The sequence below is a fragment of the Phocoena phocoena genome, chromosome 5 (genome assembly GCF_963924675.1).
Source record: "Phocoena phocoena chromosome 5, mPhoPho1.1, whole genome shotgun sequence".
Lineage (NCBI taxonomy): Eukaryota > Metazoa > Chordata > Mammalia > Artiodactyla > Phocoenidae > Phocoena > Phocoena phocoena.
Genome location: NC_089223.1, coordinates 119,246,503 through 119,267,971, shown reverse-complemented (window position 1 = coordinate 119,267,971; position 21,469 = coordinate 119,246,503). Strand labels below are relative to the sequence as shown.

At 38.5% G+C, this 21,469-nt stretch overlaps 1 protein-coding gene across 1 annotated transcript in view; it reads left to right on the top strand.

Annotated features, from left to right (window-relative positions):
* The window catches only part of TNIP3 (TNFAIP3 interacting protein 3), an 88,486-nt gene extending 74,109 nt beyond the window's left edge, over positions 1–14,377 (top strand). Inside the window, 6 exon segments of the mRNA XM_065877277.1 lie at positions 2,935–3,054; positions 5,921–6,046; positions 10,126–10,176; positions 11,307–11,336; positions 11,338–11,405; positions 14,296–14,377. Of these exon segments, the coding sequence (XP_065733349.1) occupies positions 2,935–3,054; positions 5,921–6,046; positions 10,126–10,176; positions 11,307–11,336; positions 11,338–11,405; positions 14,296–14,377 (477 nt within the window).
* Positions 14,378–21,469: the final 7,092 nt, after the last annotated feature.

The following is a 21,469-nucleotide window of genomic DNA, read 5'->3' as shown; positions in this document are numbered from 1 at the left end:
ATGCATAATGTCTCATATTTATTATCTTAATTGTTTCCTGTCTCCCAGTCTTGATTGTAAGCTCCATGTGGGCAGGATATTTGCAGGGCAGATTTCTCTCCTAGGCAAGGTGGACACAGTATTGAGGGCCCACAATACTTATAGTGGCCCATTAATACGCTTAATTTCTCTTAAAGTCAGAGGAAAAAACCTAAAGTATGAGGTTGAAAATATATTTTCATATTAACATATTCATCTTTGTAAGAATGCAATTATAATATATAGTTTTACTACATATTTATTGGGAGGAAGGGACTCACAAAGACAACAGTCATAATGGGGCCCTGAGTTTCTCTATTTTGTTCACTGCTACGTTCCAAGTGCCTAGAACAGGGCCTTGCTCATAGTATGTTCTTAAATATTTGTTGACTGGATGAATGGATGAAGTAACTAATTAATGTAATTTGCTGGTACCTAATATGTTCAGTAGCCAATTTTGGCCCTGAGATTCATGTTTTAATAGGCGTAACACATTACTTATGAGTAGTAAGAGAAAAATAAAAGGTACTTCAAGCCAGAAAAGATTTCATCTCACACATCTATACCTTCAACTGTCACTAAAAACATAGAAAGTGATGAGCTATAAAGAGATTTTTTTTCTCATTTTTTCTCATTTAGTGCAAAGAGATTTTTTTCTCATTTAGGTTTTTTCTCATTTAGTATTAGTGTCTAATGGAATGTAAGAAATTATTATTTTACAGTATAGATTTTTCTTCTGTTCTCTTTTACCACTGTAATAAATAGAAGTTACTCAAAATGATGATTTGGGTAGCTAATTGTGTGCACCATTCATTACAGCATGGAAATTTGGGGTCCACCCCGCTTGCACAAACCCACTGCCTGCTGACCCGGTCTCAGCAGAAATTGGTAGCATGTCACCTTAGCAATTAACATATGGTTTTCAGAAGTTCACACAACTATGTGTACTGAATTTTACTTATTTGCTTTGAGGGAGATACCTAAGGGCATTGTTTTCATCAGGTTCTTGACAGAGAAGCCAGATGTTTGATCAAAGTGAGAGAAATTACCTGAGGCTAGTCAACCAGGGCCACCCATGGGCAAAACTGATGTGTCTGACATCTTGCCATTGTGAGATGGGTAGATCTGTTTAGTATATCTGTGCTTATGGTAAACTGCTGCTCTAGAGTAGGTTACAGGTGTTTGTTCAAGGAAGTTGGAAAACCCCAAGATGGAATAAATGTCTACTAGACTCGCCTTTCATTTATGACTCATTTGCAAAATTTCTAGAAGTCTGAATAGCATGAAAGGTAGATCAGAAAATTCAGATATTACAAAACCTACAAAAGTAGTCTATTCATAGCTGTAGGATATAGAACCAGCATATTTGACTATCTTGACTCACTTGGTTTACCCCACCCTAGATTCTATTACTAGTGACACGTTTTAAAAATATAACTATTATGATAATTCCTAGAACTATGTAGCTTAGCAATAAATTCTAACAAAACCTAAATTATTAAACAACTTCTGTTGTCTAATAATTCTTGGAGGAAGAAAAAAGTTCTTGTTTTTCTTACAACTTCCTGAAAAATGATATTTACATCAGGCTAGACTATAAGACATTCTATTAGGAAACTTCTAATCTTAGCTATGCATATTTAAGACCTTAAATTTGCTTTTCTTTTCTATCCTTATGACAATATTGTGTAGTAATGCAGGGAAGTGAGTTACTAATAGAATCATCAAATGAACACCATCGAAGCTACTAAAGAAATACAGAGGCAGTAAAGTCTTGGAGCTTTGGAAGTGAACCTTTCTATTTGTATAGAGGACTCATTTGATAATGAGCAAGTAGTCACATTGTGTGTGGGCTCTGAAACCACAACAGAATGAGGTATGTCCTGTCACAGTTTTTGGTGGCCGTTTTATTTAACTCATCACGAGCCCAAAGTCTTCAGAATAGAGACAATGTCTTTCATATAATCTGAGAAAGTATAGTATGTGTAAGAGTGCCATGGAATTATGAGTAAGGATGATGATCTGGCTGGCAAATCTAAGTGTCTCTTATTTGCTTCACTTCCTCACCCCACGGTGAAAACACCAAGTTGTACTGCATGTCAAGAAAGCAGAGCACTCTCTCCACCCTCTAGTGGGTTAGTGGGTGTTTTATTGGAGAATAATTATGACTGTGTCTAGGCCAAGGCACGTCATGCTAAAGGAGTACAGAGCAGAACCGTACAACAATGGGTAATGAATCTGCCTGGGTTCCCATTTATGTGAGTTTCCCTCTCTCCTGTAAGGTACATGGTTAGATAGCAGAAATATATCATTCAAAATGTCATCTGATGGGGATATATGTATATGTATAGCTGATTCACTTTGTTATAAGCAGAAACTAACACACCATTGTAAAGCAATTATGCTTCAATGAAGATATATTTTTTTAAATGTCATCTGAGAGCAGGAACGTCAGCTTTTGAGGAATGCAGATTCTCAGGCCCTGCTTCCAGATATACTGATTCAGGATCCTTGGAGGCAATGCCCAGGCGTGGGCATGTTTGCTACCTCTCCAGGTGATTCTGATGCTCCCTGAAGTTCAAGCCTTATTGATGGAGCATATATTTGACTGAAGCAGACTCTAGAGAAAGGCTATGTATCTGTTTTCCACTCATGGTTGGCTAGGTGGAAGGATCTCTAACGCCAAAGCCTTCTCAAGTAACAATGAGAGTTGAATAACATAAGCACCATCATGGAGAAAAGATGGAGATTCTGAAAAAAAAAATGCATATATGAAGAAAGTTACTCAGTGATGAAGGTAGCATTAAAAATGAAATTCTACCTTATGAGTGCACTTGAGATGACTGTAGGAATTGTAGAGAAATTCATATGATGTGGCAACTCTCGGGTCAACAGTGTGCTTATCTTATAACACAGGCTCTTCAGGATGCCTTGAAAATGGAGTGTTCTTCATCTCCTGAGGATTGTTTGCGGAAGTCTGAAATGGAGTGCAGCCATGAGGAGATGAGAACAGAAATGGAAGTTCTCAAACAGCAGGTGAGAAGTTGAAAGTGGAGCGGTCATGTGGAGAACTTAGGGCCCATTGTTCATGCTGCTTTAGCCATTTCTGGAAGTCCTCCTATTCAAAACATGTCAAAGGTATTTGCATGCATTTTAATTAGAATTACCTAATTTTAAAGCTTTATGGGAAAATATAGATCAGCTAGTCCAACTCTAGAGAAAAAAAAGAGAAAATTGAGTTTCAGATGGATTAAGTGGCTCGCCCAAGATTATACACTTAAAAAGGAGGCATGCTAATTAACCTTTTAGTGAAATTCTATTAGCACTGGGTCTAGAGGGTTTAATGTAGACATGATTTATTTTGAAGACACTATTAACCCAAACTCTGGACCTTTTCAGAAAATGGTAGCAGCCGGGCTATTATTCTGTAGCTGCAGGCCTCTGGGCTTTTGAACAATGAGGGCAGTTTTAAAGGGAATGCTCTGCACTGGTCATAGTCACTGAAGAGCCAGGTCTGTTCATCTATCCCTACATACAGATGGCACCACCTAGGAATTTACTGATGTACAATGGTTTCCTCCTCCTAACTCACCCAACTTCACTCACTGTTTCCAAGTGCACAGCAAGAGTAAAGGATGCTCTCTCTAAGCTTCTGCATGCACCAGCAACATGGGGCTGTGGGGATATAGCACTGCCTAAACTACTTGAGTCTAATTTTAGTTCACCCAGCTGGAGCCGGCTTAGCTCAGGAGCCACCCATGCATATCACATCTCTTTTCCTGTAAGAGGTTAAATAAACTAATATAAGCAAAGGGCTGGAACAGTTCATAGTGATATTGATAAGTACAGGAAATATAGGAATTCCAATCCCAGAAGCACACATTGTCAGAAATACGTTAGCAATGGCAGGGGCAGGGGATAGGGTGACATAGAACAAAGAGCCGGGAAGTATTATTTTCTGATGCCCCTGGGTATGACTTGTTGGCTGTTTTGCTCTGAGAAAGTACCAATTACAAGGATTCCTGAAGCAATACAAGGAAGAATAGAGCAATTGTGATGTTGTTGTTGTTTACTTTATTGTTATTACTTCATAGGAAGTAACCTATCTATAAATCTAAAAAATTCAGAGCATTTGACATAAAGTTGGATTTTCTCTTCTGTCAACTCAGTTTGAAATAATCTGCTTCATTACATTCAGGATCAAATATAGAGCTTGAAAATAGACCCATGGAAAGAATAAGTGCATAATCGGAGTGTTAAAACTGCCAAATTCTCAGCTCCTAAAGTACCACTGGCTCTAGCCAGCATTCCTCTGAAAAAGGTACTGCTTACATTCAGACACCTGAGTCATCTTCAGTGCTCCCGTATAATGTACACCACATGCGAGAGAGTTGCTCTTACACGTGTTTACAGTAAAGGTTTAATTCGTATTTGATACAGACAATGGCAGGTATTCTTTTTCGCATAAACCCCAAGAGTAGACCAGAATCCATCTCCTTCGTTTCTGTATGGCCCTTTTGCTAGCTTTCGGCATTCACATTTTAACTGTGCACATTTCTAATTGGGTACCCACAATCATTACATCACCAAGTGCTGTGTGAAACCCTAAAGGATTTAAATTCACAAAGAAACTGAGCTCGAATCTTGGCCATCTAAGTGATGAAATCGCTGTCAGTGTTGTGTTTGATAAAGAGCGTCCATCTGTTCTAATCAGATGGACTTCTCCCACTTCAGATGCCTCTGGTAATTATTTACAGAGCATTGGTTTAACTGTGTCTGGATTTGAACCTCAGCTCTCAACTAAAAAAACCACCCCAAAACAAAATATCAGATTGGCTGGGTATAGTTCCCTTGCAACCTTCTGGTGAATAAAGCCTTGAAATTAAATATGTATATCTGCATCTAGATCCATGTAAAATATTTAATTCCCCCCCTTGCCTATTACATTTTGTTCTATTATTATTGACTTAAAATTGATAATCCTGTAGTTAAAATTTGTTGCACTGTTGCTGATGGTGGTGCAATGTGCATTAACTTTAATAGACGAAATCTAGCTACTAGGTTCCCATGTAAGTCGTAGTTTAAATCTGGTTTTAGAGGAAATCCTTTGCTTCATTTCTTAAGCTTCATTTGTTTTAATAACTCCACATTCTAGTCTCCAAGCCATCAGCCAACACTACGCCAATTAAAACAACAATAATTAAATCTGGTTTGGGGGGGTTTGTTTTGATTACTCTTCTGGAATATTTGGAGTACCTCTTGAGAGGCATTCCACTAGAATGTTACTCTTTTTTATGATATACTCCCACAATTACTTATAAAGGCCAACTCTGGTGAATATCTTTCAATAAACATGCTTTGCTCTCCCACATACATGAGCCTTTCATTTCTATCTTGTGCTAAACTTATAATTTATATTTAGAAACTTTGGCATGTCAGTATTTAGTGGCTTCACTTAGCAGCTATTGTCAGTAAACTGTCTTTCGGAACTTCAAGCGATATTTATACATCAAAGCCTTGTTTTAGAGATGGATGATTTGCTCCAAAACAGTGAAACTTAACACTGATGGGGTGGGAGGAGCAAGGCTTCATCACAACAATGGAATATGCAATAAAAAATCGGGGAGGGGAATTATTTTCAAAATATCCATGTTATTACTTTACTTATGAATTTCTGATATATGCTCAAGGAGAAAAAAGTTGAGAACTGCCATTATAAACAAAGTGAAAGGTAAAATTATAGTCATATGTATCAAGATAGAGCCCCACCATAAAGAAATATTCATGAAAAGAGGACGGAATGTCTCAGATTGGACAAACCCAGATAGCATCTCTCCGGAACTCATTTAAATGGCTTAAGAGAAAAGGAAGCTAGCAGTAACAGTAAGTTAATATTTCCTAGGTGCAAATATACGAAGAAGACTTCAAAAAGGAGCGATCAGACCGAGAAAGACTTAATCAAGAAAAAGAGGAGCTACAGCAAATTAATCAAACTTCTCAAACCCAGTTGAACAGGCTGAATTCTCAGGTATAAGCCCAATAATCTTTGCCAGCACGTATGTATTTTATTTTTATTTTCTCATTTAAAGCTCTAGACATTTTGGCTTCCATAATTGGCTTCCATAATCCATAATTGCTGTTGGATTTTTTTTTTCTTTTTTGAGAGATTAGCACCTGGGATGAAATCATTCTTAAACAATCTTGTAAAGAGATGAAAATGACTAGAGATTTCTTTCATCTTAAGTATATTAAGGAGTTTTCCAAGAAATTGGATTCCAAAGTCTTTTATAAAATCCAATTCTTTTGATCTTTTTCTCATAATATTTATCTTGGTAGAATGGGAGTTGGAACTACCTAGCACTCAAATTCAAAGCCAAAACACTCTAGTACAGTGAAGTTGTTTCTAAATTCTTATCATTTTCTTTGAAGGGCTATGTTGGAATGTTCCTGTCTTCTAAAAACATACATACTAAATGTCATTTATATACCTAGTGAAACCAAGAATTTTGTTCAGTGGTTTCCCAGATTTAAAGTAACTGGAGTGCTCTCAAGGAAGCCAGATAATGTTAGCCACTTTATTAGAATAGAATACTAAATGTAAGCATACTAAAATTAGGTGCAATAGAATTTATTAAACATAGACTCGGGAAGTTGCCCTGACGGGTAAATATTGATGTTAATGAGGGAAATGTAGCTAACACAAATTTGGCTTAAGAAAAAACAATGAACCACAAAATTTTTAATTTGCAAAATTATGCAGTGTTTTTCAATAAATAAGGAATTGTTGTGGGACAGGCTGTGACAGCTCTGTAGCTTTAAGATTCTTAGTCTTAGAAGAGATGTTAAACTCTTTGTCATCGCCTTCTTCCTAATACAAAGTAGATTGTGAGTTAAATTTAGTTTCTTCTTTGACATCTTTTTTAAGGATTAACTTTAAATCCCTAGTTTTACATGGAGAATTATTTGGCAGAACCATTTCCTTTCTAAGAAACTGGAAGGAATAAAATAACGATAAAAATATAATACAATGCTTTTTCTGAAAATAATTCATGCAACATACTTTTACAACAGTGGGTGAGAAAATGTTCTGATTGTTCTCGGTGAGAAAATCACTGTCTCAATTTGTATGCCTTACATGCAAAGCTGCCGTAATTTTTTTGAAGTTGTCGCTGCACAAATCATTTTAGTTCCTGCTGTATTTTAATTTTATTCATTCTACTACATTAAATTCAGATTGATGATAAATATTTGTCTAGACTGGCAATGTTCTTGCCTTTATTAAAGCTGTAGTACAGCCAGAAACACACAACCAGATACTTACATTATAGACTATAATTCACAGTAATTTTCATTCCCATGTTATCTGTAATTTTTGATTGATATCAAAAAATAAATGTATTGTCTAATTACAGTACAGTATAACTGCTTATGAACTAGGGGAGGATTCTAGTGATATGCTAAAACTATCAAAATTTTCTTTATAATGATAATCCAAGCATTTATTCTTCAAAAGTCTCATTTACTCAGGTGAAAGGAAGACAGAATTCACCGGATGTAATAGATGGTTTAACAATCTATGTTAAATGTATTAACAGCAGATTAAATGCCATGATAGAATAGGCATGACCTTATTTGAGTAGCATATTACCAGTGGTCCAAACGGACCACTTGACCAAAGGAATTTTTAGGTCAAATCGATCTGCCACTAGTCGCTTACATACCAGAGTTTATTCTTCCTATCACGAAGGACATTTTAAGGCAGTGACTGGTAAAACAGTCAGTGTGGTGAAGTGAAAGATACTTAGGAGATATTTAAGGATAAAAGCCCGATGTTCATGCCTGCTTTGACAATCAGTGAGGACCTTGAGCAAATATTCAACCTTTCTTCTCTTCATCTGTAAAATGACGAAGTTGGAGTAGATGATCTCTAAAATGTTTCTTATAACTCTAAAACCTCTGTCTCTAAGAATAGGTTGCTTAACCTCTCTTAGCATTCTCACCTGTAAAATATAGATAATGATGCCTACCTCATGACTCCACAAAGTTGTTCTCAGGGTTAAGGGAAAAACAATCTATGCAGAAACATCTAGTTCAAGTAATGGCTCACAGGGATTTCATAAATAATCTGTTGGAAGGGAGAATTTTTAATAGTTTCATTTAGTTGTATAATTAGCCTGCCACATTCAGTGCCTCGTAATCTAATTTTGATGCTTTCTTTCTGCAAGGCATTCTGCTCTATGCTGTGAGGGAACTAAAAAATGATCCATTCTATTAAAAGACTCACAAGATAATGAGGGGGACATATATAGTCTGTCCTCATCATTTTTGCAGATTCCATTTTTGTGAATTTGCCTACTCACTAAAATATATTTGTCACCCCAAAATCGATTCTTGTGCCACCTTTAAGGTCACTTGTGAACTTGTACAGAGCAGCAAAATACTTGAGCTTCCTGACACACTTGTTCCCAGTGGAGGTCCAACAGTTGATGCTGTCTTCTTCTTTCAGATCTCATACTGTAAAAAGTGTCCTTTTCATGGTCTATATAGTGCCACATTTTTCACATATTCTTTTTGGTGGTGATTTCACTTTTTTTAATAAATTTATTCTATTTTAATTTTGGCTGCGTTGGGTCTTCGTTGCTGCATGCGGGCTTTCTCTAGTTGTGGCGAGCGGGGTCTACTCTTCGGTGTGGTGCACGGGCTTCTCATTGTGGTGGCTTCTCTTGTTGCAGAGCATGTGCTCTAGAGCACAGGCTCAGTAATTGTGGCCCATGGGCTTAGTTGCTCTGCGGCATGTGGGATCTTCCCGGACCAGGGCTCGAACCCGTGTCTCCTGCATTGGCAGGTGGATTCTTAACCACTGCACCACCAGGGAAGCCCCCGGTGATTTCATTTTTTTAAAATGGCCCCCAAGCATAGTGCTGAAGTGCTGTCCAGTGTTCCTGAGCACAGGAAGGCTGTGATGTGCCTAATGGAGAAAAGGCATGTGTCAGATAAGCTTCATTCAGGGATGGATATAGCGCTATTGGCCATGAGTTCCATGTTAATGGATCTATAATATTTATTAAATGAGGTGTCTTTAAAAGAACACACATAAAACAAAATTATGTATTGATTGATTTACAAAAATGGCATGACCAGAAGCTGGTAGGAACCTAAGCCTGCATTTCCCTGGGAGAATGGTGCAGTGTTTGCTACTTCAGTGTTCACAGTGACTTTATAGAGCATAACTACCGTGAATCATGAGAACTGACTGTACATAGTACACATTAGACTATAAAAAGTCGTATAGTAAATGTAAAATGCTATCTATATGGGAGGACCAAAGGAGAGAATAATTCTGATAGGTAGGACTTGGAAAGGTATCATACAGTAGGGGACATTTGACCTTGCTTTATAGGGATATAGGGATGACAATAGCATTACTAAAGAGTCCAAAGAAAACCAGCTTTCCCTAGATGTGTCAGATGTTGGGGGAACCCAGCATAGGTGACTCTGCTGGATGAGGTTGGGCCTCAAATAGTGAGAAGCATGAAGTGTAGCAGTGTGCCTTTGAACAAGTTACTCAGCATCTCATGCCTTAGTGACCTCGTCTGTAAAACAGGAATGATAATGTTAAGTATCACGTAGGGGTATTGGGAAGATTGAATGTGAGTTATTAAGTGTAAAGCACTTAGATCACTGACTGGCATGTATTAAGTGCATATGCAACTTTTAAAGTTTATTGTGGAAGCCTTTGACTGTACAATTGACCAATTCCAATTACATTCAATAAGCAGTAGAAGCTGTTTCTATATCCATATCTATGTCTATATCTATATTTATAGCTAGAGCTAAATACATCAACCTAAAACTGAGAATTATAATGGCCCCAACAAATTGGAATAACAATTTTAAACTATCCAACTTTCCAAACTTCATTTGGGTATTTCAAGATAGAACCAGTGCCTGTCTGAAAAATCCAAAACTCAGCTATTTTCGTTGGCATGACTGTTATCAGTGCTTCACCCCCTTGATTTCTGAGTAGATCACTGCCCTCTGGGCCAAGAGTAGCTTTAGAACATTTGAGCTCTTTCTGATATACAAATGCCTTTGTTTTGTCCACAGATAAAAGCTTGTCAGATGGAGAAAGAAAAACTAGAAAGGCAATTAAAACAGGTATGTTGGTCCTTACTGAAATTCACCAGCCCTCTTGTCGTGCTTGTTTTTTTTTTTTTTTTTTTTTTTGCGGTACGCGAGCCCCTCACTGTTGTGGCCTCTCCCGTTGCGGAGCACAGGCTCCGGATGCGCGGGCTCAGCGGCCATGGCTCACGGTCCCAGCCGCTCTGCGGCATGTGGGATCCTCCCGGACCGGGGCACGAACCCGTGTCCCCTGCATCGGCAGGCGGACTCTCAACCACTGTGCCACCAGGGAAGCCCAAACTCTTGTCGTGTTTGAAATTCCAACTTTAAGTTTTACACATTTATTCCCAAATACAGCAGGTCCTCATGGTCCCAATTGAAGGCATTTTCAAACTCTGGTACAGATGGCCTAGGACAACTCATGCTTTTCATTGTCAACTAAAATGTCAGTGGAGAGTTAATGCTTAGGTACCACCAAGGCCTCTCAACCCTAACACTCATGAAAAGCACATGTTACAGAACACGTTTTTACAGTAGCACAAGCTTCGGTGTGTGTTCATGCAAACAGAGATTTCTTCATAGACTCACAAACACCTGGGAAATATATTTCCTTGGTATTTCTTGCAGTTGCTTCCACAACAGTGGAAAACTACGTCAAAGACTTGTGCCTTCTTTTGAGAAAGTAGAGTATCTTCTTGGGTATTGGAGCATTCTAGTCCATTGGTTCGCTAGTAGCCTTAAGGAATGAATATTGTTTCTCTTAATTCCTAATTTCCTCTCTGGACTTTAGTTATGTCATCAGTGTCTCTGGCTGCAGTTTAAGAAAATTTATTTTATGGCTTAAAGGCTGGTTCTTCTTAAGCAAGGACTCCGTGAAGATAACTCAGAGACACAAAGTTAACTCTACATATATTTTCAAATGTTTCTAATTTCTTCAACATGGAAAAGTAGCTACAGCTTCACCTTAAGTAAAATTTGGCCTGTGAGCTTCATCTGTATCAGTCCAGAGTCTGCATTGACAGGCCTCCTACCTTGAATTTGTATTATGCCAGATTTAGGCTAAACCGTAAGATTTTAACCAAACTTTGTGGTTGTATAAAACAAGTGTCAGTGTGATTCCCCAATTTCACCCACTTCCCATAAACCAACAGCATTGTTCTCCTCAGATGTATTTCCTAACCAGTAACTACGGCTGGAATTTTCACCTACGGGATCCATGCCTACCGACAGGCCCTGGGGCTGTGCAGGATCTACAGAAGTACCCAGTAAGTAAGAGCTCTCATTGCAACAAATAAGTGCTTATATCTCTAATAAGTGCTGATATTCTCTTTTGGTAGAAATGATGTCTGTCGCGGGAATTTTGGCACATAATACTGTCTACATAAAGAGCCTCTATTTATCTCAGCCTCTAATTTGCAGAGTTACAGTGGTCTATGTACATTATAATTATCTTTGGGCCACTGTATCCATAGGACATATAGATAGGAATACATTAACTGAAAGGTTATCGAATTGAGCTAAAATTCCAGGAACAAACATATAACACTTTATATGGGTCATTTTTAATGACATACCTGACTCTACCGAAAAGACATTTCTGTGTATAAAGAAAAGCAAAGTGAATATAGCAAAACAGTCTGGGTGATACCTTTTTCAGTTGTAGACTTATATTCAACTACTATGAATATTGCTACATCTGTGTAAAATAGTTTTTGACATTTTCCAGTTGAAAGCATCTTCTTAAAGGATCCAAGAAAAAGTGACCCACTTAAGTTGCTCTCTATGGCTGTGTCTACCCAAGCAAAATGAAGTGAACGGTGGAGCCATTAGTTGTGAGTGAAATTGCTTTGGACAGTCAACCTGAATAAGTCAGACCCAGAGCACCCTCCCTTTCCTTCTCAATAACAGTGTTCCACCCACCATCCCCCATGGTCTGCAAGTTTGTCTCTACTCTCTATTTTTGCCTACATAGACAGAATCTTCATACAGGAAATAAATCATGCCTTTTTCTGCATTTTGGATTGGCTCAGACAACCTCCTCCCCCTTAGTTATTATTAACTGTGTTTCCAATTAGGCAAAGAATCTGAGATTTTAAATCCTAGCAGGATTTTCCTAGCGGGACACTTAAGGAGTACATAGTTCTCTTAGTTGCCTGAAACTTCTCACACTTTTGTATTTGAGTGTGACTCAGAAGCCCTTTTCCCAAGGGAAGAGAATGACTCTTTGGGTGGTGGAAGGAAGGATGTCAGAATTTAATGAGCATCTCTTAGTTGACCCTGGTGTGACACAGCATACAGCTGAGAATTTGGTTCTTTTTGTGTTGTTGTTGGTTGCTTCTTCTGTCTGCTCTCCCTCCTCCATTTTCTTTTTTCTTTACCCGTTTGCTTACTTTTTACTTTTCACTAGAAACATTTCTGGGAATCTCCAAACACAGCTATCATTCTGTATTTTTTTCAGAATGTAGAAGGAAATTAATATTGTGGGAAACAAAGAGATAGAAATTTACTAAGGAGTTTAGTTGTCTGCAGGTTAGGGAATTGGGGGAAATACTCTCGTGGAAGGTTAACTATAAATCCAAGGACTCATTCAAGTTTGCCTACAAGTAAAAATGACTGTTTTCTTCAAATCTTCGTTTGTGGAAAAAAGGCAGAAGTTCACCTACTATAAAAGCTCATCAAACCTTTTCTATCAATTACAAGAGATAAGGCAGTCCAGATCACTTAAAATTATCACCAGATAAACGTCTGTATTTGAAACAAGATTCCACACCATGTAACGACTACATTTTCAATCAGTATTCACTTAAACAAAATCTCAGTATAAGGAGAGAAATTACAGAAACTCCCAGAGTTCATTTTAAAAGAATATTTTATGTCTCATGCTTATTTCTAAGCCTGAATTAAAGCACATGCGATAGTGTTTGTAAAATTATGGTATATCACCTTCTTTTGGCAACTGTCCTGGAATATGAAACTGAGGCTCAGGTCACTTATCCTATGTGTTATTTGAGACATCTAAAAATAAACGAGGAGATGAAAAACGGAGGTGATCTCATTTCCTCTTCTAGCTTTTTGTGGACCAAAAAGAGCCAGGAACCTAGGTGTCTGAGTGAGGGTAAAGTGGGGTCAGGCAGTACCAAATGCAGCATTTCTTAGCATCTTAGATAATTAAACTCTTAGGCTACTTTCAGTGGTCTGGCAGCCCTGTAAAATGCCCCCTATTGGCTCGTTGTTAGAGAAAATTCTCCTGAGTTATTTTCAGGTGGTAATTGGATAATACAACAAAGGGCCTGTCTTCTCTGGGTCTTGGGGAGAAGGTAGAGGAAGCAGGAACAAGCATCTGGAGCAGGAAGACAAACCAACCTCCTTGGCAGGGAAAGCTGAGATTCCTCTGTTCTAAGTGGTTAAATACAAAGATTCTGGCCTTGGAACTGTATTTTGAAATTCAGGTCTATAGTTTATGATTTATTTCAATGCAATTTGTTTAACAGGTTTCCTGATGTTCAGTGTCTAGCTGTTCTTAATTGGTGTAAATCTAGGAAAAAAATCCCAAGAGAAAAATCCAAGTCTACCCTCTCTTCTCACTGACTTTCTAGTCTAAACCAAGCAATTTAGAATAGTTTCTGCAGAGGAACAGTACAAAGGGAAAGATTTTCACTCCTTTACCATCCTGAGCCTCTATAAGCCATGTCCTCATGTAATGGCTTAGATTTCTTCCTTGAGCCACCAGAAAACATTAAACTTGTACATTGTTGTCTTGGTCTTCCTGTTGCCTCCTGTGCGAGGGTTTTATAAAGAGTATTCTTGATGATAAATTCTTTTGTTTTATTTACGGGCTATAGTAAGTTTTACAAAAGTCTTCATACTTCTGCACATATCCAAAACACATCCAGTTTCAAAAAAAAAAAAAGCCACAATCGCAAAGTAGTAGACATTCTGGCTGAACACAGAGTGGATTTAGGAGGGGGGTAGGGAGATGGTGATAGTGATGAGGGAGATAAGAGGGGTGAGCAAGATTGGCCCCAGGTCTGGATAGAAACCCCTTTTGTGTTGCCTGCATAACAAAAGCCACATAGGGTAGTTACGTTTTTAACACACCACTATGTTTGGTTTGAAGCCCATGTTGCTATAATAATGTTTTATTGTTCCACACAGCCAGACTGTCAGTGGTATGCTCCCGACCTGTTTCCGCCAGATGTGCAGGACAAGGCGAATGGTAAGACCGCAGCTGTATTGAGCATTCTTTCATGTTTACATTTTGATGGGCTCTTTTGGGGATGTTTACTCGACATACATTCACTCATACTCGGGGAGGACCCACTATAAAGTTGAGTTGCAGACACATCTCTAATGTGATGCACCTGGGGTTAAATTGAACTCCTTCAGAAAAAGAAAATGTTCGAATGCAGAAATGCATGGATCTCAGTTCTGGCGTCAGAGTCAGTATTCCATCCGGGGTTAGAAAGGAGAACTTCCAGCAGAGCTGCATTGTAAGAACCACAACAAAGCTCTGCAATTCTACTGCAAAGGCGGATGCACATCCACCATTCCAGGTTGAGTTTGCTAGACAGACGTTTTAAATGTCCCTGGCAGACAGACTGAGGAAACCAAAGGCTCAGAGCTGTGTTCCCTGATGACTGTCAGGCTCCAAGTTTAGGCCAGAGTTGCCCACAACGCCCACTTCTAAGTATGCTGAGAAGAATGAAAAAGTCACCTACCAAGGACTCACAACTAAGAGTACTCTTTTACGTTATTTTTCTTTCGTTTACCATTCTCTTCTTTCTTTCCAGAATCTGCTGTACTTTCTACTGCTTGTTTCTCTGGTCTCATGAGGCCACCCAGGAGTGGGCTGAATACACTGGGCTAGAATTATAATCCCTCCTCTGTTTTCATCACATATAATCAGAAGTCAGCAATGTCTGCTGCATGTTTAACATTCCATATGACACATACCTGTGACTCTAAGTTGTTAATTTCCAGAGAATGGAATCTATCTACAAAAGCTGAAGAGGAGCCATATTCCAATTTCAGGCCATACTTGGAATGTTATCTCATTTAGTTCAGATCTGAGGTCACAAAATTCTAGTGTTTAGTGCAAGGAATCCATTATGGAGTGGAAGTAGAGAGCCGGGGATACCGTATGTAATTTTCCAGTTGGGAACTTCACAAGTCCAAGGGCTTTTCATGGTAGTCTGCGTAAATGGAGCCTCCTACACTTGTGCACCACACAACCTGGACAGCTGTACACAGCAGCACTGAGAGTGGCAAAGGCCGTAGCTCACAGTAGCATTATGGAGAAGAAAGATAAAAAGTGAGAACTCTATAATAAAATGTCTAGGTATTTATCAGAAAACTGTAGGACTTTCTTTTTTCTTTTCTTTCTACTACTAATATAACCATTGGTTTTAATGAAGTTCTTGGGTTCCAGTCATAAAGGAGAGCTTTTAATAGAAAGGCATACTATTAACCATAATGATTGTTGCATAATGTCTGTGTTTCTGAAATACATTAGCTGAGTTGCCATCCAATTATAGTTTCCCATTTTATATTATATTGGTCTGGAATGAATATTAAAGATATTTTCTCCTGAGTTGGAGTTTAATCACTAGAAAATACAATTATGCTGTAGAGAATTCGATAATATCATAAAGCCATTTATATATCACTATAGTATTCGTCCTGGACCAAAGTAATAGAAACTAATGATTATATAAAATAGGACTGAATTGTGATGATCTTCAAAAACTAAATAACATGCAAAACTATAATTTTATAGTCAGTGTGTGAAACCTACTGATTTTTGTCTACTTGGGAAGAAATATAAGAGCTCTGTGATGTATAAACATGTGTGTGACAGGGTCTACAGATATAAAGTAAGTTTTATTATTATACCATTTTACAGATGAGGAAACTGAGGCTTGGAGAATTTAAGTAGCATGGCTAAATCACAGAGTTAGGAAGATTTAACCCTGGGATTAGATTCCAGGTATATAACACCTCAAAACCTGTGCTTGAATCATATCCTGTAGTGCCCTTGAAAAGCCACCTCTCTTACTGTATTAAAACTCTCTAAAATGGTAGATATAAAAATGACAATGGGGGTCTTAACTTGGATAATTATAGGTCTAGTATCTAACCCTCAATAATCTCTTCTTCCTAAGAACTCATAGCATATATTATCTGTGCTTCTCATTTGACACTTAGAATATCACAGGTAAAAGACACAGTACTATGTAAGAATAAGTGCATAATAAATGTGTTATGAGGTAAATCTTGCTTGGGCAGTCCTGGTGGAAACTGAAGGGTTATATTACCATTTGAAACCTGTCCTCCATACCAGCACTGCTCTGCAGCTGACAGTGGCTTGTCTACAGGGAAGAGGGCTGATCATGACTAGGGGACTATTATAGAAAGAAACCTCCTTACTTTAAAATCTACCTGCTTGGAATTCCTGTTGCCCCTTTTCTAGCTTCCAAAGCTGATGCTGTTTCAAAGCTCAAGCCAGGTCATGACACTTGGCAGAAGCTCTGAAATCACCCTTGTCACAAACATCCCACGTGCCATTATTTAATTTCGGTAGTGAATCTTGTTATTGTTTGCTTTATTTAATTGGAAAGCTCCTTTTGCTTTGTCGATCCAACACAATTGCTCAGAGTTCTTAAAAATAATTGTGTAGTATTGATTGTTAAAAAAAATATGGATTTAAAGAGCTTTTATTATAAAGATATTTTTATTGTCTCATCATATGACCAATGCATTTATTCTCCACTATTCAAGAACGTACTGCTAGTCAATATAGCCTGTGTTTTGGACTAGAAATACCAAAATGCAAGCGATGGAAAGAAAAAATGAGTGGAAAAATTAGACTCTGTTTCTGATAATCTATAAACAAGCTATTTCTGAAAACTGCTATACGTTTTATTCATATAATACTTAAAATATTTTATTTATATTTAAATAAAAAGGATCTTTTTAAAATGTGGATATTTAAATTAATATTAATTAGTACATATGCTTCCTAGATTGTCCTAGTTCTCGGTTTTTATTAATTTCCTATTACTCCTGACAAATTTATCTTTCTGACCCCAATATATGTAGGATATTTTTATCTTAGTATCTTCCTTTATAATTATTCCTCTTATTATAATTTAACCTGAAATAGTGGCTCCAATGTCTACACATAGAGCGGCAGCCTTGTGATTTTTAAAAGGGACAGTGGGTACAAAGTGGGTGACTAAACGTCTATGCTACCGCTAGAGCCTCCTCTGACATTCCCAGGGTCTGCGACAAGAACACAAGGAAAGCTGCATACTTTATTTGTAACTATTTAAACATTATGGATCAGGCTTAGAAGCTATTATAGTCTATCCTCCTATTGATAAATATAACTGGAAGGCCAGCGTCAAATTTAGAACACTCAGATTCCAACCAGTTCTGTGCCAGAAAGCAGTGGCACGGGAAGACCTGAGCCATGGCCCACCCCCTTCCCTCCCACCTACCCACTGGGAGGGGTCTTGAGTGTGAATTTGAGGACAGCCAGAAGGCACATCCCAACTTCATATACCCCTCACTACCCTACAAACAGCACCCCTTGGCTTCGGGCCTGGGGAAGAAGACCACACGGGGCCTGGAAGCAGACCCGGGGTCACCTGGCAAAGAATCTGGGGGTCTGCTTGTGGGTGCCAGGAGCTTGTTCTAAAGGAAGGTAGGCCCACATGATGAGAGGGAGTCTGGCTGGAGCAGGGCCAGAGCAGGGTCCTCTGAAGAGTGGGGACCCAGTGAAGGGCTCCCTGGCCGAGGATTAAGGTCAGTTGGTACTGAGTACAACATGGGACAGTCTTCAGGTCAACTGATTTCCAGCCTTGCTCTCAGCCACTGTCTGTGGCTATTTTAGAGTGCTTTGGGGACACACTGAAAATCAAATCTTCTTTCAGAACCTCAAGATTTAAATAAAGGTTTTCAAGGCTTTGAGACTTTCCTAGCTTTCTTTCTGCGTAGCATTAAATAATGGCATTTTTCTACATGATGTAGAAAATGCAACATCCACATGATGTCCCCAGATGTCAACGGGTTACAGTTTCTGTTCAAACATGTGATTTTACAAAGAACTTTTCATCTCATTTTATCTGTGGTCAGAATGGGGTGCAAAATGACTTCCGTGTTTCCCGAACAATTACGGCACAGCAGAGTTAGTATAACCTGGAAAGCACGTTGTTTGTTTCCTCCTTTTTGAAATGTCAAAAGGCTATGTTTTCTGACCCTATTGTATGCCGATCACTTCTGTACCTTCCAAAATTTTCATATGGTATAGAGCTGAACTTTGTCTAATAAGCTGGAGCTCAATTCTTACATATTTGGAATGGCATGAAATGTAGGCGTGCAAGATTGTGTTGTGAGCAGACATCATTATTTCTTTACAATATAGAAGATCAAAGCCCAACCATTATAATTGGCCTTTACCGATGTCTAATAATAAAGAATTAATTGAATACTGCCTGAATTCGTTTCCTAGGGCTACCATAACAAAGTACCACAAACTAGGTAGGTGGCTTAAAACAGCAAAAATTTACGCTCTCACAGCTCTGGAGGCTGGAAGTCTGAAATCAAGGTGTTGGTACGGTGGTGCTGCCTTCAGAGCCTGTAGCGGAGGGTCCTTCCTTGCCTCTTTCAGCCTCAAGTAGTCCCAGATGTTCCTTGGCTGTGGCAGCATAAGGCCAATCTCTGCCTCTCTCTTCACGTGGCTATCTTCCCTCTGTGTCTGTGTCTAAATTTTCCTCTTATAAGGACACCAGTCATATTGGATTAGGCTAATCCAGTGTAACCTCATATTAACCTGATTATGTCTGCAAAGCCCCTATTCCCAAATAAGGACACGTTCACAGGTACCAGGGGCAAGGACTTAAACATATCTTTTGGGGGGACACGGTTCACCCAATAACACTAACCGTATGCCAGAAACTATTTTAGGGGCCTTATATTTATTATCTGGTCAAAACTTTACAGCAACCATGTGAAACGAGGACTGCCGTTGTCCCTGTTTTGTAAATGTGAAAACTGAGAAGCAGAGAGATCATGTAACTTGTCCAACACCACATGGTTGGACATGGCTGGTTATTGGCTGGGACACAGACAAGCTCACACAGTCTAGCTCCAAAGCCCACATTGTAACCACTAAGCAAGGTGGACCACCCCATGCTCTGCATTAAGTAAAATGTAATAGTGTCATACTTTGCATTTATTCTATTTAAATAAATTCTAATGGTCCTGTCTGTCCTGAAAACCAGAATCTTTACGTCTCAGGGTGTGTTTTTTTTTTTTTTTTTTTTGCGGTACGCGGGCCTCTCACCGCTGTGGCCTCTCCGTTGCGGAGCACAGGCTCCGGACGCACAGGCTCAACGGCCATGGCTCACGGGCCCAGCCGCTCAGCGGCATGCGGGATCCTCCCGGACCGGGACACGTGTCCCCTGCATCGGCAGGCGGATTCCCAACCGCTGTGCCACCAGGGAAGCCCCCAGGGTGTGTCTTTTTATAACTGTCTTTATTTAAACATTACAGGTGATTTTACATTGGTAAATGGCTTGGATTAGTTGGATTTTTTCCAGTTCCTCATAGTATGAAGAGATAAAGGGACCAGTGTAAATAGTAAAAAGTACTTAAGAAATGTAAGAAACAGAAGAAACTTGAAGACCATACTTTGTATAATTTTCAATATAGATGGATAAAATATTACAATATTTTTCTTTTATCAAATACATTACTGTCTTAATAAAGGAAATTAATTGAAACTTAGAGGCAGATAATTTTATGCCTGTTTCTAGATTGTTTGAAAAGAATTACAGGAGAAATGCCACCTCACCTTTAATGCTCTAAAGGTCAGCTTATCAGTAAACTAAATGATTTTGCTAAAAGAATAATAAAGTGCAAAAGTATATTTACATGTACAGGAACATATGAAAATACAGATGGTAAATATATTCCTAGTCAAACACTGATTTTATAAGCAAAGACTAAACATTCTATTTAGCATTTTGTATGAATAGATACAGAAGATAGATAGATCGATCCTAGATGAGAAAAATGCACACAATAAGTCTATAGACTAGTCACAATTCCACCAGGTAAATGAAATTGTAGTAATTCTATTAAATGGAAGATAAAAATCCATAGGGAAGGAAAGCAAGGTATATATTTTATTTTTCTGCATCCCAACTGGGAAGAAAGTCTACTTACCTAGGTTTCCTTACTGTTCATGCCTAAGCGTTCACATTCTAAGAGGTTAGTGGGCATGTAGAGAGCAGAGTCCCCTCAATCCTTTCAAAACCCCTCTGCGGCGCTGATACCCCCTCCACTCTTAACCACCAACTGTACTTTAGATTCAGCTAATACTTGATGTAGAGTTGAGACATGGCTTCTGTCACCAAGATCTCTGGGGTCTATTTAGATCACTTTGGCCTCAGGCTACTTAACCTGTGCTCCTGTGAACATGGAAACCTACAGTGTAACCAACACCATTAATAGATAATTACTTACCCAATTAGTGGGTAGAGTCCTTCACCAAGTGATAAGGCAAAGCCAATTCTTCCTAGCAGGTGAGGACCCACATTCCCTTGTGGTGTTTCTCTTGTCCTGCCCCCATAACTGCAGAGCCAAGTCTCACGACAGAAGTCTCTAACCAACTTCACTATATAAGGACACTCTGCCTTCCATTCTAGGAACTCAAGACCTGTATTTGCCTTTGTTCAGATTTCCATTCTGCCATTGATTATCTCATGGGCCATAGCTGCTCTCCATCTAAAACTTGTGGGTAGTAGCCCTTGCCTCTATACCTATTTCGCAAGAGTGCTGTAAAAACTACACAGGAACTAATATTTCTTAATGTTTTAAGATACCTAGAGGTAGGCATCATTAATTAATGGATTAATTCTAAACTTCAGGATTGGTTAGACCAGTAGATCATGCTTCTGGATCCAAATTTATGTTCTCACCATATTAGATATCTTTTCTTTTTGGAAATGCAAAAACATTTTGATCAAATTAAGGAATGCTTCCAGACTTTAAAAAATTATTACAAAGTTACATTCCCATCTAAACACATTTTTACCTGTATTTTTATATTTTCTCAGTTTAGTGCATAATCATGTCTAGTCTGTCTTTAAAATACACCAAAAGTTCAGGTACATATTGTAAATGAATTCTTTGCCATAAATTGTAATTCGGTGCCATAAATTGCATGTAATTTCAAAAACGTACACCACAAATATCTTAAGGACGTTATGGGCTGAGTTCCTGTAGAAACTGTAGCTAACATTTCTGAGAAAGTAAGATACTT